Here is a 24,306-nt window from a genome sequence, read left to right as displayed (position 1 = left end):
GAGAGAGGGAGAGAGAGAGAGAGAGAGAGAGAGAGAGAGAGAGAGAGAGAGAGAGAGAGAGAGAGAGAGAGAGAGAGAGAGAAAGAGAGAGAGAAAGAGAGAGAGCGCGCGCTTAGCCTTCCCGCGGTCCTGGGTTATCAGGCTTTCGTCCTGCGCGGAGGTCTGGGGCCGAGCCCTGACAGCCAGATCGACCATCAATTTACCTTCCGCGCCCCAGTTTCCCATTTAGCTTTTAACGTCAAATCCTACATTTTTGTCGGCTCCGGCCTGTCTAGAACGCTTGTGAATTCGCTGCAGGAGTGATTGCTCTTAACAAAATGGCAGCAAACACATTATCCAAGCAATTAAAACAGGCCTTTTAGTCAGTCCCAGAAGCAGAAGCTTGGGGGCTCTCCCCTCCACCGCCTTTAAAACAAAGAAGAAAGAGGGGAAAAAACTGTAGCCGAGAAAAATCGTGGAAGCACAGCAGAAATTCCTGCTCAACACACTAGCTCACTCCACGGGAGCTTGACAAAGGCTATGTGGGGTGGCTGGGGATGCTGGGACAGTTCAGATTCGGGACTGATGTCAAGGATTATCTGTGTGTTCTGCTGTGTGTCCAGTTAATTCAGGACTGTGTCCAGTTAGGGTTTGTTCAACTGAGTTATTGGAGCATCCAGGGCGTTCTACTTGCTCTAGTAGTATTAAGTCAGCTGGATTTCTAGCCAGTTGGGGTATCATGGATGGCTGGGGCGATAGAGTGGATTGAGTGTCAGAACCTAGTACTGGTTGGAACGAGGGAAGCCCTTGCAGGTCGATGGTTCTGGATAGTCAAGGGAATGGACGCCTGGAATGCTCATCTTAAATCGTGGGGTCTTCTGGTTCCCTTTTGCTGGTGTTTAATAAAGCAGAAAAGATGACTACCGCAGAAGTACACTACAGTTCAGAAGAGAAGACCCAAGCTCGCAAAGGCACACACGCACATGGTGAAGATAACGCACACTGCTGCCCACCCGATAACTCTCTTAGCTTTTCTTCTACCTCTAAAATCTGGAATGTTCCTTCTGAGCTGTTAAAAAAGTAAAGACGCAGATGGCCTCTGCAAGGAAAAGGAGAGAGCTCCTTGGTCAAACAGACCAGGATCCTGAGAGCTACGGAAAACCTGGGTACGACACCCGCCTCCCGCACCCCCCCCCCCGCTATAAACAAAGGCAAGTGTCTGTAAACACAGCCCCTTGCCCACCAGGTCGTCCCAGCGCCGGCTGACCTGAGGGGAGAAAGTTCAGATCGCTTTGGCCTAGTTGTTCTAACCCTACGCCCTTGTGTTGTCAGCCAGCCGCAGAAGTCCGAAACACCACTCACACCCGCCCCCAACCCTCACCCACGAAGGTCTGGTCTGGCTGACTGCAGACCACCCCGGGTCAGAGAAGCTACGAGTGAGGAGTGAGCCCGTGGGAATGGCCCGAGGGTTTTCGCCTCAAGGCAAGGTGTTAACCTCACCCCAAGAATGGCTAAAGCTGAAAACCCTTTGGCAAGGCTCTGCGACACCAGGTTTACACATATGGAGTTTCATGAAAAAAAAAAAAACAAACCGCTTTTTAATACTGCTCATCTTCCTTCCTCCCTCATAATCCTTCCCCTCCGCCAGGGTCCTCACCGCCCGAAGAGAAGAGCCTTTCTTAATAGCACTTAAGTTTCTTTGATTTCTACAGCCAGGGGTGAAGCGCTATCTAGCTAAGCCCGGGGGTCGGGTAGGGTGGGGTGGGAGAGCAGGCGGCAGGGACTTTCTTCTGGGATATTACAAGACCGGGGCACAGAAAAGCCCCAGACAGGCTGTTTAATCAGGGCGAGGTTGCCACTTGCTCTGGGTTCAGCACTGAAGACTTCAGACACCGAGCAGTTAATATTGAGTTCCCTGTAGCTCCTTGTAAATCTAACCCAACCCCTGCCGCCTCCCCCCCCACCCCCCGCACCTAAATCTGTGGTCTTGTTCGCGATTTCTTACTTGACGTAAAATTCCTTGTTACCTAATCACGGACTCTTTTTCAAAAGATTCCCCTCCCCCACCGCCACTGCTCACATGAGAATCTTCCGATCTGGACAGCGAGCAAACCCCCTCTCCTGGCTTTTTTTTCTCTCTCTCTATTAAAGAAATCTTGGATAAAAGCCCTATATTTTGAACTAACCTCTCCAGACTATTTGCTATGCCTGTAATAAGGTCTGGGATTCCCCCTCACACCTCCTCCACAGGGGGGGAAAAACCCAACAAAACGCTTCCCAAACACAAAACGAAGCACCAGGCGCAGGGCTTCTGATAGATTATCTACAAGACAAGGCCCACCCTTCCACTTTCTGCACCAAGCACAGGTCCTTCTCCCAACCAGACCCCCCAAAAGACCACTCAAAGGTCTCTTGGGAGTTCGGCAAGAAGAAAAGAGGCAGCACTGGATAGAAGCCCAGGCCTTCGGTCAGGATTTTCACCAGGACACTTTGCTTTAATAACAGCACCTTCATCTAGGGAGTCTCAGATTATACTGATTGATTAGAACCACTGACTCTTTCAAATAAAGTTGGAGGCGAATACGATAATTTAGTTTACTTCTGAATATTTTAAATATTATGAAAACAAGTGTAACAGCTTTGTTTTCAAATTTCTTTTGAGGTATACCCATCTAAAGATTAGGGTTTTTGTTTTGTTTTGTTTTTGTAGAAAAACACACAGTGGTTTATTGAATACTTACAACGTTTACACCTTCAATATTAATTAATTTCCACTTAGCTTTAGAGGACGGAAGTGCACAAAACAAGTAGTTGGTGGAAACATCTTCCAAAAGGAACAACAACAATTTGAAATGACAGCACTAGCTAGATAACTGACCTCCACAGAAATGTTAGCGGCCCCGTTTTCTGCTTTGAAATAAAACTTTATAACCCCCAGGAATATTTATATCCAAAGGCCGAGTATTAAAGATACACTTCACATATGCACTAGTGTCCACGTCTTTATCTGGGAAAAGGTGGGGAAGTGGGGGAGGGGGCAATGCTGGTGTCTACGCAGCCAAGAGGGAACATTCACACACAGAAAATGACGGGGTCCCTTACCACACGGGAGTGTCCTCTTCATATTAAAACATGGAATGCTTTTCTTCAAATATCCACTTTTTTTGAGAGGGAGGTGGGGAGCAGATGCCTCAAGGGGGGGGGGAGAACAAAAGGAGGGGGGAAAGGAAATTGCACATAAATAAACCGGATGATCCAACTGCAAGAAGTCCTCAGAACCGAGCCCAAGGGCTTTCGGGGAGTCCTGGGTCTGCATCTGGCGCCTTGGCTCCAGGCTCACTAGCTCTCCTCCTCCTCCTCCTCCACCTCGTCGTCGTCGTCACTGCTTGAGCTCCAGCGCCCAGACGTGCTGAGGCCAGCCCGTCCGCCCTTTGGTTTTCTTGTCGTTGCTGCTTACTGTGCTTTTCAAGATTTCGTTCTACACAGAGAGGGAGAGAAACGGAAAGAGAAATTCAGAGTGGGTACCTGTTCCCAGCCACCCTAGCTCTTCCCTGGCTTGAGGACCCAGCTTGAGCACAAGAGCAGGGGGACCCGCCTAAAGAAGGGATGGCGTCGCTTACGGCCCCTGCAGGAAAGCTAAGCAGATTTCCAACGCTTTAGCTACCCTTGAGGCCTCCCCTTGAAAGGCTCAATGAGCCAGCTAGCAAGTTTATAAATAGCCCGATGTCTAGTCTTTTACAGAGAAACCCAGCTTCTTATTTTTCCCTTGGATTGCTATAGGGAGCAGAGGCCGGTGCTAAATCTGCCTTCTGTTTTCAGTAGCAAACCCACATCCAAAGGCCCTTCTGCTCTGGCCTGGGCCTCTCCCGCTAGCCAGCTGCGGTTCTTCTCCTCCAAGGCCCTTGAAATCTCTGCTTAATCGGAAGGCCATTCCATTATGCATCAAGCAAAGGGCTGCTAGGTGAAAAGGAGAAACTCTGCACAAGTGGAATTATTTCTCCGGTTCACCCTGGCCATAGCCCTATACAGAACCCTACTATTTTGCAGGCTGTAGGTAAGAACCTGAGAAAACTTTGAGTAGCTCGGCGTAACTTCATGTTAAAATTAATAACAATGACCATAAGTCTATTTAGTTTTACTCTTAAAATGCACAAACTCAGTTAAGTAAAATTAGAAACACTAGTGACATATAGCACTTGGAGAATTACGCCTTAACATTACAGCCAAAGAGAAACTAAAGCTGTATTTTTTTTACAGTAATGGTACTTAATGTTTACCGTGACCTCTCCCGTGCCATAGCAATGTGAGCAAGCACAACATTTTTATACTGTTCTCAGTCAGAGGCAGCCTCGGCTTTGCAGCGGGGGAAAGAGGTTAAGAGTGAAATAATTGGACCCGAGAGGTCATAGATAACTTACATTAGAAATATCTAAAAGAAAGGTTGGATTGGAGGCCAAAGATAGTTCTAATGAACACAGAACGAGGGGGATCCGGCCAGGGCGAATGGAAGATTGATTGGTCAGTTCTTACAGTTTGGAGGCCTGTCCTTAAAGGCCAGAGGAGCTTGGAACCTGGAAGGTAGACCTGAAGCTTGGAGCATCTGTCTAAAACCTGCTCCGGCTGCTGCCATCCTCCCGGGTCTTCTTGCTTTTGCAAGAAACCATCCCTACCACAACCTGGTGAAAGCAACTTAGGCGCACTATGAAGCCAAAGAATGCCGCGTGCAGTTTCCCAGGGATTGGAAGGACCAGAACTGCGGTCCCAAGAACTCTGGACCCGTCACAACCCTCCGCCTCCCAGTACTGACCAGCTCTTTCTTCCTCTTCTCTTCTTTCACGTCGGTCTTCTTGATTTCCGCCTTGAAGGCCTCCGCCTCGCCGTTCTGGTCGTCCTTGGCCAGCAGGTCCATGAGGTAGGCGATGTAGCTGGTGGCCAGGCGCAGTGTCTTGATTTTGGAGAGTTTAGTGTCGGCGGGCACGTTGGGGATGCACTCGCGCAGCTCGGCGAAGGCGCTGTTGATGCTCTGAGTCCTGCGCCGCTCCTTGCGGTTGGCGGTGCCTCGGCGCTTCACCGGGCGCGGCCCCCCCAGGCCCGGAGGCCCGGCACCGGGCGGCACTCCCCCATAATGGGAGTGGTCCAGGCCTGCGGCGCCGCTGGCGTACTCGGGGCTGTAGGACAGGGCCATGCTGTAGTCGGGGGGCGACATCTCTGGGTGGCCAATGAGCCAGCCGTGGAAGTAGGGGTTCTCCTCGTGGCTGCAGCGGCTGGCGGCGGCAGCGGCAGCAGCGGCGGCGGCGGCGGCGAACGGGTAGCCCTCATGGTGCACCACGGGGTGGTGGGGAAAGCCCCCCACCAGACTCATCTCGCCTTCCGTGGCCCTCCACGCGCCCCAGCGTGCTCGCAGCCCCGCAGTGCCCTCCGTCCGGGCCCCGGCCTCGGCGATCGGCGGTCTCCCCCACCCCCCACCCCCCAGCCCCCGGGCTCCCGGGCCGGCCCTGCAGCCGCAGAGGGGGCCGCTGCAGCCCGGGGCCCGCGCCTGGCCCGCCGGGCCCGCCTCAGCTGCGCCGCGGCCGCCGGCTCCCCATGGGGCGCGGCGAGCTGGTCCCGGCACCGTGCGCCCCTGTCTGCTGCCGCCGCCCGCCTGGCTCTACAACCCGTGCGCCGGCTCCTGCTTTCCCTGCTGCAGCGACCAGGCAGAGCTCTCCGGTGCTCATGCAAAAGTGCCGGCCGGCTCCCACGAGGCTGTCCGGCAGACTCCGGCAACTGGGCTCCTGACTCCGAAGCTGACCTGGAATCCCTGGCGAGTTCGAGCCGGGGCTAAAGGAGCCGGCCTGGCTGGGTTAGGAGGCGGTGGGGTCGCAGCTCAACGAGGAGCTACCTCGGTGCGACCCTCCCCTTCCCGCCCCTTCCCCTCCCCCACCAGCCCGATCTGGGTTCTTGGGCGCTTATTGTTTTAATAAAAATTTTTGATTGTTGTTTTGGTCCTTGAGTGTGATTTGTTTTTAAAGCTGCGAGTAACGTGTCCTCGCTCCTCTCAGGCTCTCTTGGAGGCTTTGAAGAGAGGTCTCAGCGCATCCATTTTCTAAGATCCTCTCCTCTCGCGACAAGAATCTGGGGCCCCTGAAGGCGCCTTGGAGCTGAGAAGAAGCGGCGACTAGGCTCTCGGAGGGGTGTGCACAGTGGCTGTGGGAGCTCCCGGGTGGCGGCGGCAGTTCTCCTGGGCTGGACGCGGTGAGGGGAGCAAGCTGATTTTCCCAGCAAGATCTCCATGTACAGCTACATCTTTAGGGACGCTCGGGTTAATATATGTCGTCAGAGGCTCCTAACGCCAATCCCGGGGCGGCAGGGGCGGCGCCTCGCTCTCTCCGCAATAAAACTTTTTGATGTTCACGTTGCTAATTGCCGAGGTCCTTTTCTAGGATTGGCTGTCCACTCATAACCATAAGATAATTAAAACGAAGGGGGGGGGATGGTTAAAAAAACTTTTTATCAGCCATAGGTTAATTGCAAGTGGTTAACAGATGCTTCACTATTAAAATATTTACCCCCCCCCCAATACTGAAGAATCTCAAACCAGGTACAGTATTAGTTTGCTTTCTTTTCTGATAACAGGGGTTGTGTGAAGAGGGGAGGGAGCTCAGATAATACTTTTTCAAGTGTTTTGCAGATAACTGAGGCAGAAAACCGAGCAAGCAGCCTCCTATAGTTTTGTGCTGAGCCGGGAAGGCGGGGGGAGGGGAGCTGTGGTGGTGGCGACAAGAGTCTGGAGGTGGCGGTATGGATCCCCGTTAAGGTGCGGAGTCTCTTTGACTAGGCTGGTACCCCCAGCTCTCCTTGGACCCGGCACATGTTTGGAAAAGTTTCAGGGGGCCCTTTTGCTTAGGAACTGAATTGGATGACTCAGGTTCCAGTGACAACTTGCAGAGGTCCGTGGATGAGACCTTCAGTTTGTACGTGCACTCACTTGCATATTCCTCTCGTGCAGCCACCCCAACAGAGATCTTGAAGGTTTTCAAAGTGGGGCGCCTCGATTTCTCGAATCTGTGGTGTGGCGAGCATCCCCGTGTTCCGCTGCTTTAACTAGCCTGTTTGGTAAGTAACTGAATCGTTTTTACAGCGTGTTCGGAGCTTATTTTCTAGTTTTTATGAACAAACATATAAATATATCTCTACATTCCTGCCTCCCTCATAAAAGCGGGCATCTGTGGAGAGCAGGTTTAGTTATCGGAGGGGAACCATTAACCGGTCCCTTAAGAGGCAGGCAGGGAGAACGGCTCGTGGATGTTTAGACTGCTTGCCTTGGCGATCTTGAACGCATTAGAAGGGAAAATGGATCTCTACTTGTAAGTCAGCGGGGGCCTCGGGGCACCCAGGCGGACCCCAAGCAGCTCGGGTTGGGGTGGTCAGCCGAGGGAGTGAAATCATCCTCCAGCCTTAGCCGCAGGCGTGAGGAGAGGCTAAGAGTGTGCAAGGATGCCTTCTGTTCACCCACACGATGGAGGTCTGTGTGCAACAGGGTGTCACCAGAAACCCCTGTAGGTTGTAAATTTGATCGAATCTTCGAGGGCTGGCCTTGGACCTGATGAGGCAAACAGAAGGGACCCCAGCGACTCCACCATGGACGTCGCTCTTTGGAGGCAGGAGCAGTCTGGTGCCAGACAGCAAAGAGAACGCAGCCTAAGGAACTGGGCAAGGACAGTCCTTTCCGTGCCCCCTAGTCTGCCTGACTACGGTTCTGTCTGGAAGGCCAGATCAGCGAGAACTGGAGGGCGCCCAACTAGTTGCTCCCGTAATCTGCGGAAGAGACCTAGCTGGCTACTGCCCTGTGGGAGGATCACTGAGAGTTTTTCTTTCTTTCTTTCTTTCTTTCTTTCTTTCTTAATAGACTTATGGAGCTAGGTGGTGGGAGAAGGGTGAAATTCAAAGACTTGGCCTATTTTCTGTTTGCAAGGGGTCAGTTTCCCAGCAGAGTGTCCTTAGACAGAGAACAAATCCAGCAATCGAAGTAGCTGGCCCCAGCCTTGCTGGTTAGCCTAGAGGCTTGCATGTGGTAGCACATTTAAAAACAACAAACAAACAAACAACCAACCTCGACATCTATCTCTGCTTCCCAGCTTGGCTGGGTCTGCAGTGTGGGGTACAAGGAAAGTCTTTTAAAGAACTGCTTCTTCAAGGAAAGACTAGAGGTAGTGTGGTGGAGGGTTCTGTTTACACGTTCACCCGGAAGCACACCCAACACCAGTAAATATTGGCAGTTCAATCCTTATATATTTAAAAAAAAAATTTAGGCCTTGGAAACAGGTAGACCAAGTAAGATGATTGCCCTATGGCCCGCAACAATTAAGAAATTAGAAAGGATAGTTTCTTGGCTGTCTTCGGAAATAGACTTTTAGGGTCTTGGATGATAGAAGAAGAATCCAAAGAAGATAGGGCTGGGGATGGAGACACTATCTGTTCACCAGAAGCCTCGGGGATTTAAGGATCAGAACTTGCTACTTTTAGCCTTCCCGCTGGTCCCCACTTCGTGCTTTTTAAAACTGAAACCACTACCACCATCAACAACAACAACAAAAAATAGGGGTATGGATTCATGGCTCCAGATAGCATTGTCACAAGTGATAAAAGAAATGGACAACGAGAGTCAGAAAAGGGGCCGTAAAAAGATGCTAATCTGACCATCACTCCTCACTGACAGCATCATTATCAGTTAATTACTACAATCCAGGGGTCTAAAGCTTCGTGTATCTTAGAAACCCAAACCTAAAGACTAGGACAGTAGAAAGGCAGTCTGTAGGCAGTTAAAACGAGGGTACAAGTGGGTAAGTTTTAATGATATCATCCATGTAGTAACTGGCTATCTCTAATTGAGTTGCATCCTTACTGCCTTGGTTCATTTTATCTTTGGATCCATTTTTTTTTTTTTTTACTTCCGGACTCATGGGATGCTGGGTTAATTTAAGGCTTTGGAAGACTATGAAGCTAAGATACTATTTTAAATTTGTCCCCAGGTTAGGTGGCTAACTAACAGGGTGATATGATGGGGAAGTTGGGACTGGTGATCCAAGAGAAGGTGGGAGAAGGCAGGCATATAGTTCCTAACGTAGATGCCAGCCTGCTCCTTCACTCTTGGGCTGTACTAGTGAGGACTCTGGTGAATGCACATTTAGAATTCCCAGACACCAACGATCTGTGATGATGCTGGTTGTGGACTAAATTCTGGGGAGGAGTTCTGTAGATGATCAAGTCTCCTGGGAGGCTGAAGACTGAGTGGTCCTGAGTCTGCAGACCATCACAGGAAGGCAGCCCAGGTACAGAGTAGTGTTGGAGATTCTGTGTTCATCATCTGGGGCTGATGGTGTGTCTGCAGCGCTGCACACTACACTACACCTTCTATCAGCCAAACAAACAAGGCTGGTTCCAAATATTTATTTTGTGCCCATGTCACTTGTCTCTTTTATTTTACTACCATTTTCTTTCTCTGGAAGACATTCAAAGAGCAAGAAAAGGGCGGGGCACCCCCCTTGCAAACTGTGAAATATTACTTTAAAGCTCTGTGTAATATATATATACATACACACACTTCAGTCTTGTCTCTTTTCAGGAGAAATACAGATCTTTTCAAAGTATTTGTTATTTCAAAGGCAAGGGCAATTTTATATCTCGTGTTTTGTTCATGAGTACTCAAAATAAGCTGGATCTGAAAAGAGGCAGGCCAGAAGGCCATAAACACACATTTTATATTTACAGGAATTATGGCTCAATTCCCTTCATCATCTTTCAAGTCCTTTCTTACCTTCCTTTATTAGTAACTAAAGTAGTAGAATTGATTGGGAACATTCCTCTAACTATCTGTAACAAGGGGATCTCCAGGACATGCTAAGAACCCCAAAGGAAAACCAAACCCAGGAGGCTAGAGGAAAATGAATCTGTTATTGAAGATTTAAACCCACTTGCGCCAAAGAAAGTGTTTCTGCCACACTGTAGTTGTTCTACAGGCCTTTTCTCTACTGCGGGGTGTGTGTGTGTGTGTGTGTGTGTGTGTGTGTGTGTGTGTGTGTGTGTGTGCACTATGTCACACAGCCTGTTAGCCACTCAGTCCTGTCATGTCTTAGGGCATCCAGAAGAAGGCATACAGGCTGAAGTGGCAGCAACACTTGCCCTCTTGCAAGGTTTCCTCCCTTTTTCCTTTTGGGGTGTTTGTGTACAGACATGGCCACAGTTTTCAAAGTAGCACCTGCAAAGTAGGGAATTTGGTGGATTGAATTTTTATGTCTAATTTAAAAACGAAGGGCAGGAAGAAGGTACCCTTGACTCTTACGTGGTTTTCTTTTCTTCTGAGCATTTTTCCTCCTTTGGATTTTTGGGAAGGGGTCTGAGCATTCGGGAAGTAAACCCTATTCTATAAGTTCTCCATTCAAAGCTGATCTGTGCAGATGGAGGAGGGAGGGGTTGGTTCGAAGGCAGGGATGACTGTGGAGAAGGTGATTTTAAAAAAAGAAAAAAAGAACCCTTCAGTCTAGTTGTGCCTAGAAAACAGTAAGTCAGGACTTGCTAAGTGCCTGTGCTCTCCCCCCACATTCCTCAGTTCCTCTCTTCTCCTCTTCTTCCCTCATAATTTCCCTTCAAGAAATGTTGGGGGTTCATATCTTATTTATTCCTGTCACCCGAGACTTGTGGAAGAATAAGACTCTCTAGTTTATCTTAAAAAAATTTTTTTAAATGGAAAATCCTACTATCCATTATGACAAGCAGTAAATCTTCCATTTTCTTCAGTAACCTATGAGTACGTTCATGTACTAGCGGGAAAGTATGTTGCCATTGTGGGGAGTTCTCATTGATGAGGAAGGATTTGGTACTTTGACAGGTAATCCGTAAATGAAAAATACTCAGTCAGACTAAAGGCAAACATAAAATGTGCTGTAGATTGACATTGCAAAAGATAGTATCACATATACTAACATTATACGTAACATGTGAGATGTTATTATAGTAGTCCCAAGAAGTATGAGAAATCTGGTCTTTGCCACTTTGTAGTAGAATAGTAGGTTTAGAATAAAAGTGTCATAAAACAATCTGTCCCACAGGATTTATAAAACACACACAGAGAACTGCATATACATAGAAATGTTTCAGGGCTGTAGGTATATTTGAGAGTTAGGCCCTGGCTTCCACTGTCAGCACTTAAAAAAATTAACCCCCCCCCAAAACAACACAATAATAAAATAAAAATGAAAGATGAAGAAAATTATTTTCTTCCAAGCTGTAAAGAGATCATTCAGAATTAAGATGAGAATGTGACCGTGACTTTGCATCCACACCCTTTGGAACTAGGCAGCAATGGATTTAAGCTGGCATGATATGCAGTCAGAATAAAACAGGAATGAAATGGCTGCTCAACACGTGGGAGTCCCTGAGGCATCATCGGTGGGACTGAGTCCTGTTCCTTCCCACTTGTAACTGCCATGTTGGGGGTACCCCTGTGAAGACTGCAGTGTGGCTTTCTTTGCAGCACCACACAGACAGATTGTTGCTGCTGTGATAGCTCCTTCCCAGCTTTTCCTGTTTTCTTCTACAGTCTTTGCTTAGAGACAAGGGACTTGAGCCAGGATAGGTTAGGTTTCAGGTTAACAAAAAGAAACACTTTTATTGTCAATATTAATGGCAAACTTCGATTTTTACAAGCCCTGGGTTTAGCAGATCAAAAGCAGCTTGTCTTGATTTCTCCATATTCTCTGGAGTTTAGACAATTAACTGCAATTTTGGTTCTAATGAAACAATGCTAGAAAGTTAGGAGAGAGAGAGAGAGAGAGAGAGAGAGAGAGAGAGAGAGAGAGAGAGAGAAGTTACCATTTGAGTACAGCTTTTTACCTGTACATAACATATTGTGGTCTAGTAATTTATTCCTTCATCTGGGGCTCAGTTTTGAAGGAGAGTGCATTTGAGAAAATATGTTCAAGCAGTGTCCTCATGCAATGTCATAAGTCTTTTGCAGTGTGTGCATTCCATGGTTGTCTTTCTGGCTGGGTAAGGATCCGGCAGACTGAGGTCTTCCTGGTAATTTGGGTACACCGAGTCTCCAGTTAATGATAGATAATCAGCCTTTGGGTCATTCGGTCATTCTCTTATTACAAACCCCTCCTGCTCTCTCTGATCTCCTTTCAAACTAAATTTCACACAAACAAATAAAGCAAGACAGGGACAAATTCTTAAAAAAAAAAAAGAGGGAGAAATATTAGAAACTTCTGATACAGAACTCTAAACAAGGGAAGGCAGCTAAAAGAGGATAGAAAAGAACATCTTATCAAAACGAACATGCTGTGTACAAAACATTAAAGGAAAAGGATCTGGTTTCTGTTAAAGTGACAGAAAATTAAAATAAAAATAATTGCAGACAGCAAAGTTGTAATATAAACAGAGAAGGCAGGATGCTTGCTGGAAATGCGCAGCACCAGGAGGCAAATTTGTTGTTACAGATTATGTATCTGCACTCTGATTGGAGAAGCACTACTTTGTTCTATTTTCCAAAAGAGAATGGTTTTCTTTTTCCATACTTGTGTGAGAGTGCTCATTTAAGTCAACACAGGCCCCAAACTCCGAGAATAAAAAGTGGAACTGCATTTTTCTTGCAAAGCATCCAACTTCAAAGGAAGCAATTGTTTGCATACAGGGAAAGCAGAATTCCACCCCGAATACATTTGGAGACTTCACTAAATCTGTGTGACTGATGCTTTTTTTTTTCTGCCAGAAGGCACAGTTCATGCTCGAGCAAGTACACCCCCTTTACCTCTTGGGGGTCTTTTCTTTCCGTCTACAGAAGTGTGTGACTTCAGAAAGAAACTTAAGGCTGGCCAAGGTATACCTCAGATTAGACCTCAGGGAAAAGAGCGGAGACGGAGGGCTCCTGCACTCTGGCTCTCGGGTGAGAGCGCCCCTAGTGTTGTTTCACTGCCTCTGCCCTGGACGATTCCCTTTGATAGGAATCTCCAAAGCTGGTCAAAGACTACCAACTTGTAACACCTCCAAACCTTGAGCTTTCAATCTTAAACCTGGCTGGAATTTTGGCTCAGGACTAGATCAACCAGTCAAATCTCCAAGATAGAAGGGGAGCCGTGAGACGGATGCCGGTGGAAAACAGACCCTCATATTGTCGCCAAATGTTTGCCTGGCACCTTTTGAGTTGCCAACCTATTGATAAAAGGACCATCTCCCTAAGCGAGAATCTACACTTCATTGCTACCTCTAGGACCTTCCTGCGTGCTTCCACCTCGCAGGAGGTTTTCTGATTACAGTTTCCCTTCTTGTGCCCAAATCCAGCCTCCTACTCTTTGACCTTTCTGGTGGGGACACGAATACACTTTTGTAGTTCTGGGCACAGATCTTTTACTCTTCCTGTCGTTTAACAACACAGCTAATGCTTTGCACAAAAAGATGCCTCCAAAGCTAGTGGGAAAGTGATTTAGAGAAACAGCACGCGGGGTGGGGGGTGGGGGGTGGGGGTGGGTTCTAATCGCAATCAGGTTATTTTATTCTGTTTTGAAGGCCAGTAGAGCTGGTAAGCGACTTGGAAGTCATTTATAAAGGAGCAGAGCTTCAATCTCAAGCCCCTGCAAGCACTGGGGAAAGTCTCTTCCAAATCTATGTGGCTTGCAGGCTGCAGGACCAACCTGACCTGCCTTCTCTGGTACCCATCCCAAGTATCCCAAATTCAAGAGTTAGAGTGGCCAGGGCCGCCTCAACACTCCATCACCATGGCCTGTTTTCTGTGCCTTAGTTTCTCTCTCCATTAAAATAGTGGTGGAAATAAAACAGGTCTTGGGTTTGTCAGCTAGATTAAAAAAGATCAAGGGGCCCTCAAGAAAGTTGCCAGAATAGCGGGCTGCGTTCAATAATTATTCACGTATTTTCCTCCTGACTCTTAGTTTTCTAAAATTATTCATTTATTTTTATTTCTTAATTCCCCTCCGGACCTATCTGCCTGAAGACTTAGCCCTACAGGCTTGGACATCAGCGGGCCAAGTGCACCCTTCTGCTGCGGCCTAACTAGGGCGGCTAGTCTCTCCAACTCGCAGCATCCTGCCTCCTTGGCTTTGAACAGCGCAAAATGCAGTCTCGGGAGACGTCGGGACTCAGTGCTCACAAAACTGCAAAGGCAGCGACCAGGCAGGGGAACCGCGGTTGTAGGAGCTGCTACCGACGTATTGACCTCCTGCGGTCCGGATCTGGGATGAGGGCTGGTCTCTTCCCTTCCTTTCTGGCCATGTCTCATTCTATCTCTATGCTCCTCAGAGGGGCGGACAGGAGGAGACAAGTCTACCATCTTCAGGTCAGGAGAGAACCGTGGGCCAGTACATTCCCCCAGCGCAACTCCAAGAACTTTTCGCCCGATGCGGGCAGGAAGGGGTTAATCAGGCCGCCTCACTAGCTCACCTCGGAGCCCCCGGTGGTGAAGGGAAGGCCACGGCTACCCTCAACAACCCCGGCCTCATTAGGGAAACCCTCACCGCTATTTTCAACATTTCCTCAATCAAGTGCACTGAAATAGAGCTGCACAAACAAATTGGTGGCAAAAGCGTAGATCTTGTCAGGGTGGAAGCGAATCCAACGTTTCTGCCTTGTTTGCTTTGCAATTACGGGCTTGGCTTGTGCCTGTGGTGCCACCAGGGCAAATTTGCTGCTGCCCGCTGCCTCGTCTGCACCGGGAACCTTTTGAGGAAGCAACCCAAGGAGCCACTGCTGGGGGAGGCTGTTGGGTTGGGGGCTGGGGTGAGGGCGAGGGAGTGTGTGGGGGCAGACAGCGGTGACCCGGTCGCTAGGGGCTGGCGGAGCCCTAGCCCAGGACCCCTGCGCTAAGGGCGCAAACACTGGCTTTCCAGGTTCCTGCCTGAGCCACCTAGGTGTATGCAAAAATAATAAGATGTAGAAGCCACATAAAGATACCAGTGTTGTTGTTTCTTTAGTTTCTTTCTGCCGCCCCCCCCGCCCCGCCCCCGCCGCGTTCCGGCTTCTTTTCCTCTCTCTCCGGTCTTCTTAACATTTTTCCCCCTAGTACCTGTTAGCAGTTGCTGGCTTTTCCCTGCTCCTTCACTGTTAAACTGCTAGCATGATTTGTTGTATTTGCCATAGATGTTTGTTCTTGTTTGACTTTTTGTACAAAGTTACTTTAAATCTACTGCAAGAACCAAACCCCAAGTTCCCAGGACAGGCCTTTCCACACACGTGGCTGGGGGCGTCTAGCTCACTTTTCTTTCTTTCTGAGGGGAAGCCTCCGGAGCGGGGCGCCTTCCCCTCGGTGCTGGGAGCCTCGCTTATGTCAGCACAACAGAAGTTAAGTCAGTTCCTAAGCCTTATATTTCACAGACAATTAAATCTTGGCTGCTGTTTAACGAAATTGTAATATTTACTCTGCTCAATACTGAGGAGCACTTTTGGAGTAAAAAAAAAAAAAAGAAGCAAATATTACATTTCAAACAGAAAATACAACAATAAATCTCTTTTTATGGATTCTCCCTGCATAAGTGGAAACAACGTGATTTAAGCCCCTCCACTCCTTCCTTTCAGGCAGGGCTGGAACTGGAAGGCGATGTCATCTGACACTCACATCCCTGATGGGGAGACACCTGCACCCAAGATTTCAAGGCTCCTTTCTGATCTTTATCAGGTGTAACAAGGATTATCAAATAGTGAGGCCTTGGATTCAAAGTCTACATATATATATATATATATATATATATATATATATATATATATATATATATATATATATATATATATATGGATTCAAGAAAGATGGGTGTGGCGTGAGTAGTTAACGACTTCATATCGCTTTACAAACAGATGGTCATTTTCCTTTCATGCGGCCTGTGCAGCAGGGGACGTCGAGGAAGGGAATATTTTTTATGAGACTCTGGAGTCCATAGGGGTGTGAACTTCATGACTGAAGAAGGTGCAAGATGCAGTCTGTTTTTGTTTGCTCGTCATAAACTAAACTCATAGCCACTAATGGCCAATAAGCAATCTCCCCTTCCCTACCCCCCAATTTAAAAACATTCTTTTTCTTTTCGGTTTACAATCCCAACTAGATTATATCTTCACTGTTCTGTAGTATCCTGTCAGTCTTCACTGACTAAAGCAAATCTCAGGACTGATGGCTTCGTAATTCTGGAGTGGCAGAGAAGGGGAAGAATATCTGAACTCCACAGAGCCCCACGTACCGATGCACGCTTCCTACCTACACTGTTGTCTGCACCACCGATCGCTTTAATATTCCAAGGAATAAGGAAGCAGTAGTTAGAATTCATAAGAATTCTCTTTTTACCATAAGAATTGGTCTGGCATATTACTCCATGTACACATTATACTATTACTTTCATGTGTGTTAATCTGTTTGGTATTAAGATGGTGAGAGTGTTGTAACCATTAACATGTTTTTGCCATACCACTTCCAATTGGGTGATCTCGGATAATTAGGACGATGTTGAAGCTAATCCCACGTTAAGTGAACTACTATGAAAATAGCCGTAAGGCATTATTATTCTCGTATAAAGGCCAACAAACATGATTGTATGGGAGCATGATTGTTTTCTATTTGACATTATCCTATAAGGATATGGCTATACTCATTTCTTTTAAAGTCAGGCAGTTTTCAATTATTACTTTTCAACAGAGCTTTTTAAAAAAAAAAAAAAACTACCGTATTTCGCAATTCCAATAAACCACAGCGATTTGATGCTGACAGATATGGCACTTTCTACATTATTATTCAGCAACCCTTTTGCAAATTAAAACAAAACTAACATTCAAAACAATCAGCATGTAGGGCACAATTATTAGGCTCTACATATTTACTTAGGTAAGCCAATGCTATTAAAATTAAAAACATGTGCTTGGCATAAGAATGCTTCCTTGGAATTTCTTTTTTGGATACACAGCTATTATTTAAAAAAAAAAAAAAAGAACTCAGATTTCCAAATACCAAGGTTTCATTCTGAACAGGGATTGCATTGTTTTAAACAGTAGCTCTTGGAACATTATCTTCCTTAGTATTTTAGAATTTTAAACAATTGAAATTGGGTAAACGCTTTCATCTGGGGACACTTTCCTAATACTTTCGTAGGTAAGAGGAGTCTTTACTTCTGCTGAGTGACAGACAAGACAGTGCACTGGACAGACGGCCCACCCTTTGCAGAAGCTTCCAGAACATGGGTTCCCCCCTACCCCTAGCAGACTGCTTGTGAGCCAACTAAAAACAACAACAAAAATATATTAAAATGTGAAATTAGAGAACACGGGGAATTGCTTTCTCAACTGTATAGCTTTAAAGTGATGGCTTAATGAGGTGCGTAAAACTAGACAGGAAGGACACTGGGAAGGAAGAAAGGACCTGAAAAAGGAAGTTTGCTTGGATAAGATCTGTCCTTGTCCATAAACAGGAGGGTGAGGAGCTAAATCCAACATTAGTTTTTTCTTCAATCCAGTGATTTTTTTTTAAAAGAAACTGTTTTTTAAAAAGTGGACGACGAAATCCAATCAAAGAAATACACGCGAATTATTTTATATATGCAAATGTTGGCTTGGTATGTATTTTAATATTATGTTGAAATATAAGAACTTTAAAATAAGCTTGGGAGGGGAATAGGGAGAAAGAGGGAGGGGAAAGGGAAGATACAAGTGAGGGGATAACAGTCTAAATGTAATCTAAATAAGTTATTAAAAAGTAAATAAAATAAAATAATATGCTACCATTGTTCCTTCTAGCCTAATACATGGTATCATAAAGTAATGATTTAAAAATACGTTTGTGAGATGATTTCTACAAACTTCGAATTGTTGAACCAAATGTGAAAAGGCTTTATTTGGAAGAAAGCAAGAGGTTTAACTAATTAATATGGGACAAATAAAGGAGGAAGCTGTCTTCTTATATTTCTAGTAATTCTTTCTACTTTCCTTCCCAAACATTGTTCGGTTCTATGCGTCTTGTGTTAGTCAAGCAAAGATGATGTCAGTAATCAAATTACAGAATCTAATCAAGTAGGTATTCTTGCTTTATTACAAAATTTATGCCTCATCTTGAGGTATTGAATAGCTTAGTTGTTTTACTGTTGAATTTTTCTTGTTTTAGATACTTCTAAAGCCACTTGCTACTTGTAAAGATAAATGGGAGGGGTTATCAAAGCTAAAAATAGTCACAGTAACAAAGAAATGTTTAAGTCTGTCTCGTGTTGATTGGACTTTGTAAATTACACTGCATTTAAAATCGTGACTTTGGTATTCATAAGGGGAGCATCTGAGAAGAGAAATTTGAGCCCTCAATTTGCACAGCTAAGAACATGTAATCATGTCAGGGAACCTTCGCCCAGAAGCACTTCTCTGCAGACATTTTCATTTCTTTACCTACCCCATACTTCTACTTGTATTTTACTAGAAAGTTCCAAAATGGGGAAGGTATGGATGCTGTAATTTTCTGGGTTTTCCCTGCTTACAGACTTTAGTATCACATAGTATAAAATTTGGGTGCATTAACAATTGACATTTTTTTCCCCTCAGCTCTTCTGTCTTTTTTTTTTTTTTTCATTCCTTTCATTGTTAACTTTGGTACTTGTTCATAGCTGGTTCACATACCGTCTCCTTCTCATTACGTTAGGTGTTAGCAATTTAAACTGTGGAAGGATCACGAAGCTGTATGCACTTTACTGTGTTGTTATTTCTGTTCCACCTGGAATTAGAAGGGATATAAAGTAGCTGCCTCAAGAACCAATGAGATACTTTTCCCCAAAATCTGTTTGTAAGAATGATTCCTGAAAAATATGATTGCAATTTACTTTTGATATCTAGGTCAAGGTCAGTGATGTATTCTCATAAGTATTTTCATCCCAGGGAGGGGAAAAAGAATCACAACTAGGCTGCAACTCATCTTAAAAAATTCATTTTGTTGTCAAAAAACAAATCTTAATGATACCCTGTGAGGCTATTGCTATACATGCCAAGCAGTAGAGCCCTGTGATTAGGAGCAGGGTCCAGGGAATCCTGGACAACAGCTATTAACTCTACGATCTTTAAAAAATCAGGTAGCCTTTGTTTTTTGCAGGGACTATGTCTGTGAAAGGTGGAAAAGAACTGCAGTCTTTATGTAAGGACCATTAGCGAGAATATTCACGTGAGGTCCTTGGTAGAGTGTCTGGTGTCTACATAGTACTGAACAAGCACCACCCATTTTCTTTGGCCTGGCTCTACAGTGAGTGGCATGCCACAGCTACTTTCCTGACAGCACTGGTGGTAAGGCCTTTGATAGCTCACAAACCTCACTAACTCTCTCTGAGGGGCCTCCCTGCAACTCACAAAGCTGAGGCAAGAGGGCTGCCATGAGTTCAAGACCAGCCTACATGACAGTATATTTCTCTTGTACATGGTTTCTGCCTACATTCTTTGCACGGTCTTATGATGAAGGGTCTTTGAAGGGATCTTTTAAAGCCCCCTATTCACCATGAAGGTTTGGATGATGTAATTTGCTGCTACCTAATGGAGCCAGCTAGTCAGTAACACACCCCAGACCCTGCACTTAAGAGACGGCCACTGGATGATCATCTTGGGGTCATCCCTTTTCAGATGAGACCTTATGTGTCCCGAGCAAATGCTGACCTAGGACCATGTGAAGGTGTTGGTGCTAATGGTTATATTTAATATTAGTGTATAACTTCAGATTTTTGATAGTAAAGCAAATACAAAGGGCATTTCTAACACAGTTATGGTATTTCATGCTTTGCACACCACTATGCTAGACTCAGAAGTCATTCTGTTTCCTGCCATTTTTCTAAATTGCAGTTCTCTGGCAAAATGAGTAAGAACCTTAGGTAGGAAGGACATGATTTTTGTATCTTGACTTATTCTATTTCAACGTGGTGGTATCATTCTCTACCATTTACAAATTATTCACATATTTTCTTCTTTGAACTCCCCGTCTCTTGTTCTCTAAGGGAGGTCTGATCCTATTTATTCTAAAGACAGAGTTGGAGATGAGCCATCATTGGTGTTGACTGAGATGTCAAGCAGTCACCTGGAGTCCATACAGCTGGTGAGTATAAAGGTAGAGTTAAAACTTTGCAATATAATTTCATGCTCTTTTGCTTTTTTCTTTTTACAGAGCAGTTTTTAAAATAACAGCTGAGCTGAATGGGGGAAATGGCAATAAAGCTAGGAAGAAGTGGTGATGCCTAGAGATGCTGGAAAGGAATTAAAAAAAACCACATATGTTAAAATATGTGAGTACTAGGTCAATGGTAATGTCCTTGTGTAGCATGCATGAGACCCTGGGTTCAGCCCCTAGAACCAAAACAACATATAATCAGTGTGGGTGGGGGTGTGTTCATGCTTATTTAGTACATATTGTACCCTACAGTCTTTACATACATTGTCATCTATCTATCTATCTATCTATCTATCTATCTATCTATCTATCTATCTACCTTTCCATCTTGCTTTATTTGTTTGCTTGACTTGCAGGAGCAGATTTCACATATAAGGAAACTGAGGTTCAGAAATGTTAGGTTATTTGTACCCAAACATTATTATTAGCTTGTGGAATTTAAAATAAAGGGAGCCTAAGTACTGTTAACATAATACCACAAATTAAATATTAAACTCTTCTTGCAAGTTTTTGCCCCAAATTTGATCTGATCTATGGATTTGGCTAAAAGTTACCCACAACAAAATAGAATACTAGCAGATATGAAAAGATCCTGAATTGCTTATACAATGCAAGTGATAATTTAAGCTATGATACCTCTGGAAGATAGTTTAGTCTGATGGTTTCTAAACCACACCCAGACACACACATACACACTCAGATACACACACCCACACCCAGACACACACACACACACCCAGATACACACCCATACACACCCAGACACACATACACACCCAGACACACACACCCAGACACACACCCACACACACCCAGACACACATACACACCCAGACACACACACCCAGATGCACACACACACACACATACACACACAAATTAAACACGAACCACTATATGACTCAGCATTGTGCTTCTGAGCATTTATCCTAGTTAATAAATACTTAAGTTCACATGAAGTGTTTATCCCAGCTTTATTAGCAATAGCCAACAACTGGAAATGACACACGTGTCTTTCAGTGGGGGAACAGTTAACCCACTGTAATAACATTTAAACAAGCACTATCAATCGTGATCATTCATACCATAAAATATTACTCTATAGTTAGAGGCAGCGAATCGCTGATACGTTATATCAAATCACCTGAATGAATAATCTTTAGAGAATTAGGCTGGGTGAAAAAAAAAATGTCAAGACCTAAAGATTCTACATAACGTTATTCCTTTTTCCTCTATCTTTCATCTGTGTGCTGTGAGTATGCATGTTAATGTATGTTTTGCATGGGTGTTGTTGGGCACTTGAGTGTGGAGGTCCAATGTTGACGTCAGGAACCACCCTTGGTTGTTCTTCTACTTAATTCTTTGAGTCAGAGTCTCTCCGGGCAAACCCAGAGGTCACGGATGTGGATGGCCTTGCTAGCCAGTTTGGTCTAGGCATCATTTCTGGAAGTTCTGGGGAACTGACTCCAGGCCTCTTGCGTGTGAGTCAGACACTTTAGCCCCTGAGCCATCTCCCCTGCATACTTATGTGTAATAGTATTGAGATGACAGAATTAGAGAAATGGATGAAGGATTAGAGGTTACCAAGAGTCAAGAAACAGTGGAGCTGAGTGGCGGTTGTCGTTGTAACGGGACCACGAAGGAAACAGCTTGTACTTAACGCGGTCAGTGCCAGCATCCTAGCAACAGCACTGGTGAAGCTGGTTAAAAGGTGGAAGGATCTCTGTTGTTCTTTATCACTGCACGAGAACTTAAACTTACCACACACAAAAAAAGCTTATGGGTATTCTAAGAAGCCAATTCCGTACTTGTTTCTAGGACTCAACTCAAGCCGGGGGACGCATTGGATTGTGAATAAGTCCTAAGATTTCTGATCTTGAGAAAGAGTCTCAGATCATCTCTCAAACTCGTCTGACTCCCGCCCCCTGCTTCTTCTCCTCTGATTTTTATTATGGACTGTAGTGCTATATGGGGAAAGAAATTTGGGGAAAGACAAGATGCCACCTCTTGCCAGGGTCTTCTCTTTGCATAGAACTTAAGACCCGACAAGCTGATTGACGAAGCTAGGTTGCGTTAAAAACCCGACTGTCATGATCTGTTTCTAAAGTTGTTTTGCTGTTGTTATTCTCATCGCCTTCTCACTTACGAAAGCTTTCTCTCTTTTCCTCTATTCTATTTGAACCTGTATTTCTATGTTGTACCGATTCCCTGGGAAAACGTGCTTGCTGCCAAGCCTGGTGACCTAAATTGATGCCCGGGACCTACGCGATACAGAGAGAGAAGTGACTCCCGAACAACGTCCTCGGATCTTCACACGCGCACTGTGGCACAAGGCGTTGCACGTACCTGTGCAGCCATGCACACCGTATATTAAAATTGTTTTTACAAATTCGAGAAATGTTTTTTTTTCTTTTTCTTGTTTTTGAAACAGTGTCTCACTCACTATGTAGGCTGGCTGAGAACTTGCCATCCCCCTGCTTCAGCCTCCTAAGTATTGGTATTACAAAAGTGGGTCATGGAAAGCTAGAATAAGTGTTCTCATTGCTGATTAAATTATCAAAGTGATATCACTCTTCCAAAGTGAAATACAAGCTTTCGTTGAGTTCTGACTAATAGGCACGCAGCGTGCTTGCATGCTATTATTTTTAGGAAGGAGTAGTGAGATGTTTTTAGGTCTAGGTAGATGTTTTAAGTTGATAATGACAAGAGGTGATGGAGATTGATTTACACGCTGAATTTTAGAAGCACCAAGATAGAAAAGATGTTTTCTTCAAGGCTGTCAAATACAAACAGCCGAAACACCACGAGTGTAACATTTATATAATTCCTGATTGTTTCATGGTTCTTCTTGCCATAGGTAGTTTATTGTATATATGTGTAATAATATAAATGTACATGTAAAAAATAAAAATAAATAAAGAATAAAAAATACTTTGTTGACAGTGTGTGGAGAAGATGATAGCAGTGGAGCAAAAGGATGGGTTCCCTTTCCCAGGCCACTGTGCTGCCACAGAGCCTTCTGGAGACACCTGCCAGGGCAAGAAAAAGCCAGTCCCTGAAGGGGAGCTGCTGGCTTAACACTTGTACGGGTTAAATTGTAAGATTTTTCAGAACCTACTTTGGGAGAAGGCTTAAATAAATCAGGGGGCCTGCTGACAGCAATAGTATCTTTGAGCAACTGACTTGAAACGCAGAATCAGAGAACTGAGATGAATCCCAGGTGGCCACTGGGAGCTGGGACAAGTCCCAATGAGTTGGATGACTGTTTGGCTTCGTTGTAGCACCATGAGTAATCTTTAAGTGACAGCTCATTAGAAAAGAGTGTATTCAACACAATGGTAGAATGAAGACACATTAATTTAGAGCAGTGGTTCTCAACCTTCCTAATGCTGTGACCCTATAATACAGTCCCTTATGTTGTGGTGACACCCAGCCATAAGATTATTTTCATTGCTACTTCATAACTGTAACTTTGCTACTGTTATGGGTTATAATGTAAATATCCGATATGCAGGATATCTGATATGCAATCTATGTGTTGAGACCTACAAGTTGAGAACCACTAATTTAGAGACTTTTTTTTTTCTCCTTTTGAGTGTGTCTTTCTACAAAGCCTTGGCTATCTTGGAAATCATCTCACTATGTAGACCAGGCTGGCCTTGAACTCACAGACATCTGCCTGTTTCTGTCTTCTGAATGCTAGGATTAAAGGCATGTACCGTTACCATGCCAAGACAATCTAAAGGATATTTCATTTAAATAATCTCCCTAGTAGGAGGTTTAGAAGGTTCTAGAATGACTTCAATTAGCTTCATGTGCACTATGTTCTATTTTCTTTTCTTTTGCTTCCTCTTCCTCCTCCCCCGCCTCCTCCTCCTGTGGTTCTGGAGGTCAAATCTAGGGCCATGTGCATTCTAGGCATTGCTCCACCACTGAGCTGCATTGCTAACCTCTATGCTGGCCTTGACCTCAGTATGTGGCTGGGGATGGTTTAGAGTTCCTGATCTTCTTTCCTCTACTTTCTGAGTGCTGGTGTTCCAGTCTTCAGCCACTACATTCCCTTTTATATAATCGCTGACTGAAACCAAGGCTTCATGCATGCTTAAGCAAATACTCTACCAACTGAACTACATTTTAGTTTCTCTACAAACTCTTAAAGTGAAATTTTTCTTTCTTTCTTTTCTTTG

At 45.1% G+C, this 24,306-nt stretch overlaps 1 protein-coding gene and 1 long non-coding RNA gene across 5 annotated transcripts; one reads left to right on the top strand and one right to left on the bottom strand.

Moving 5' to 3' along the window:
• Positions 1 to 2,339: 2,339 nt before the first annotated feature.
• Positions 2,340 to 5,419, bottom strand: HAND2 (heart and neural crest derivatives expressed 2). The gene is made up of 2 exons (XM_084759267.1): positions 4,787 to 5,419; positions 2,340 to 3,457 (listed from the first exon to the last, which is right to left on the bottom strand). Exons 1-2 carry the CDS (start codon positions 5,339 to 5,341, stop codon positions 3,359 to 3,361), a joined length of 654 nt encoding a protein of 217 aa, XP_084615393.1. The 5' UTR covers positions 5,342 to 5,419; the 3' UTR covers positions 2,340 to 3,358.
• A 981-nt stretch (positions 5,420 to 6,400) lies between these two features.
• Positions 6,401 to 22,475, top strand: LOC311584948. 4 transcript variants are annotated; one of them, XR_014775049.1, is made up of 4 exons: positions 6,401 to 6,556; positions 6,965 to 7,071; positions 19,954 to 20,047; positions 22,353 to 22,475. It is a non-coding gene; the product is annotated as an uncharacterized lncRNA (long non-coding RNA). The 4 variants fall into 4 exon arrangements; XR_014775050.1 differs by lacking the exon at positions 6,401 to 6,556 and adding an exon at positions 6,702 to 6,772; XR_014775051.1 differs by lacking the exons at positions 6,401 to 6,556; positions 6,965 to 7,071 and adding an exon at positions 17,937 to 18,006.
• Positions 22,476 to 24,306: the final 1,831 nt, after the last annotated feature.

The sequence above is a fragment of the Acomys minous genome (assembly GCF_964271855.1).
Source record: "Acomys minous genome assembly, chromosome: 15".
NCBI lineage: Eukaryota > Metazoa > Chordata > Mammalia > Rodentia > Muridae > Acomys > Acomys minous.
The sequence above is the reverse complement of the archived record's forward strand: the minus strand, read 5'-3'. Positions and strand labels throughout refer to the sequence as shown.

Bases quoted from the DNA above. Each gene is read 5' to 3' on its own strand.
- HAND2 (XM_084759267.1), bottom strand. From the start codon at position 5,341: ATGAGTCTGGTGGGGGGCTTTCCCCACCACCCCGTGGTGCACCATGAG. The intron at 3,458-4,786 runs GTCAGTACTGGG...CTCTCTGTGTAG, and splicing joins AGAAGAGGAAGAAAGAGCTG to AACGAAATCTTGAAAAGCAC.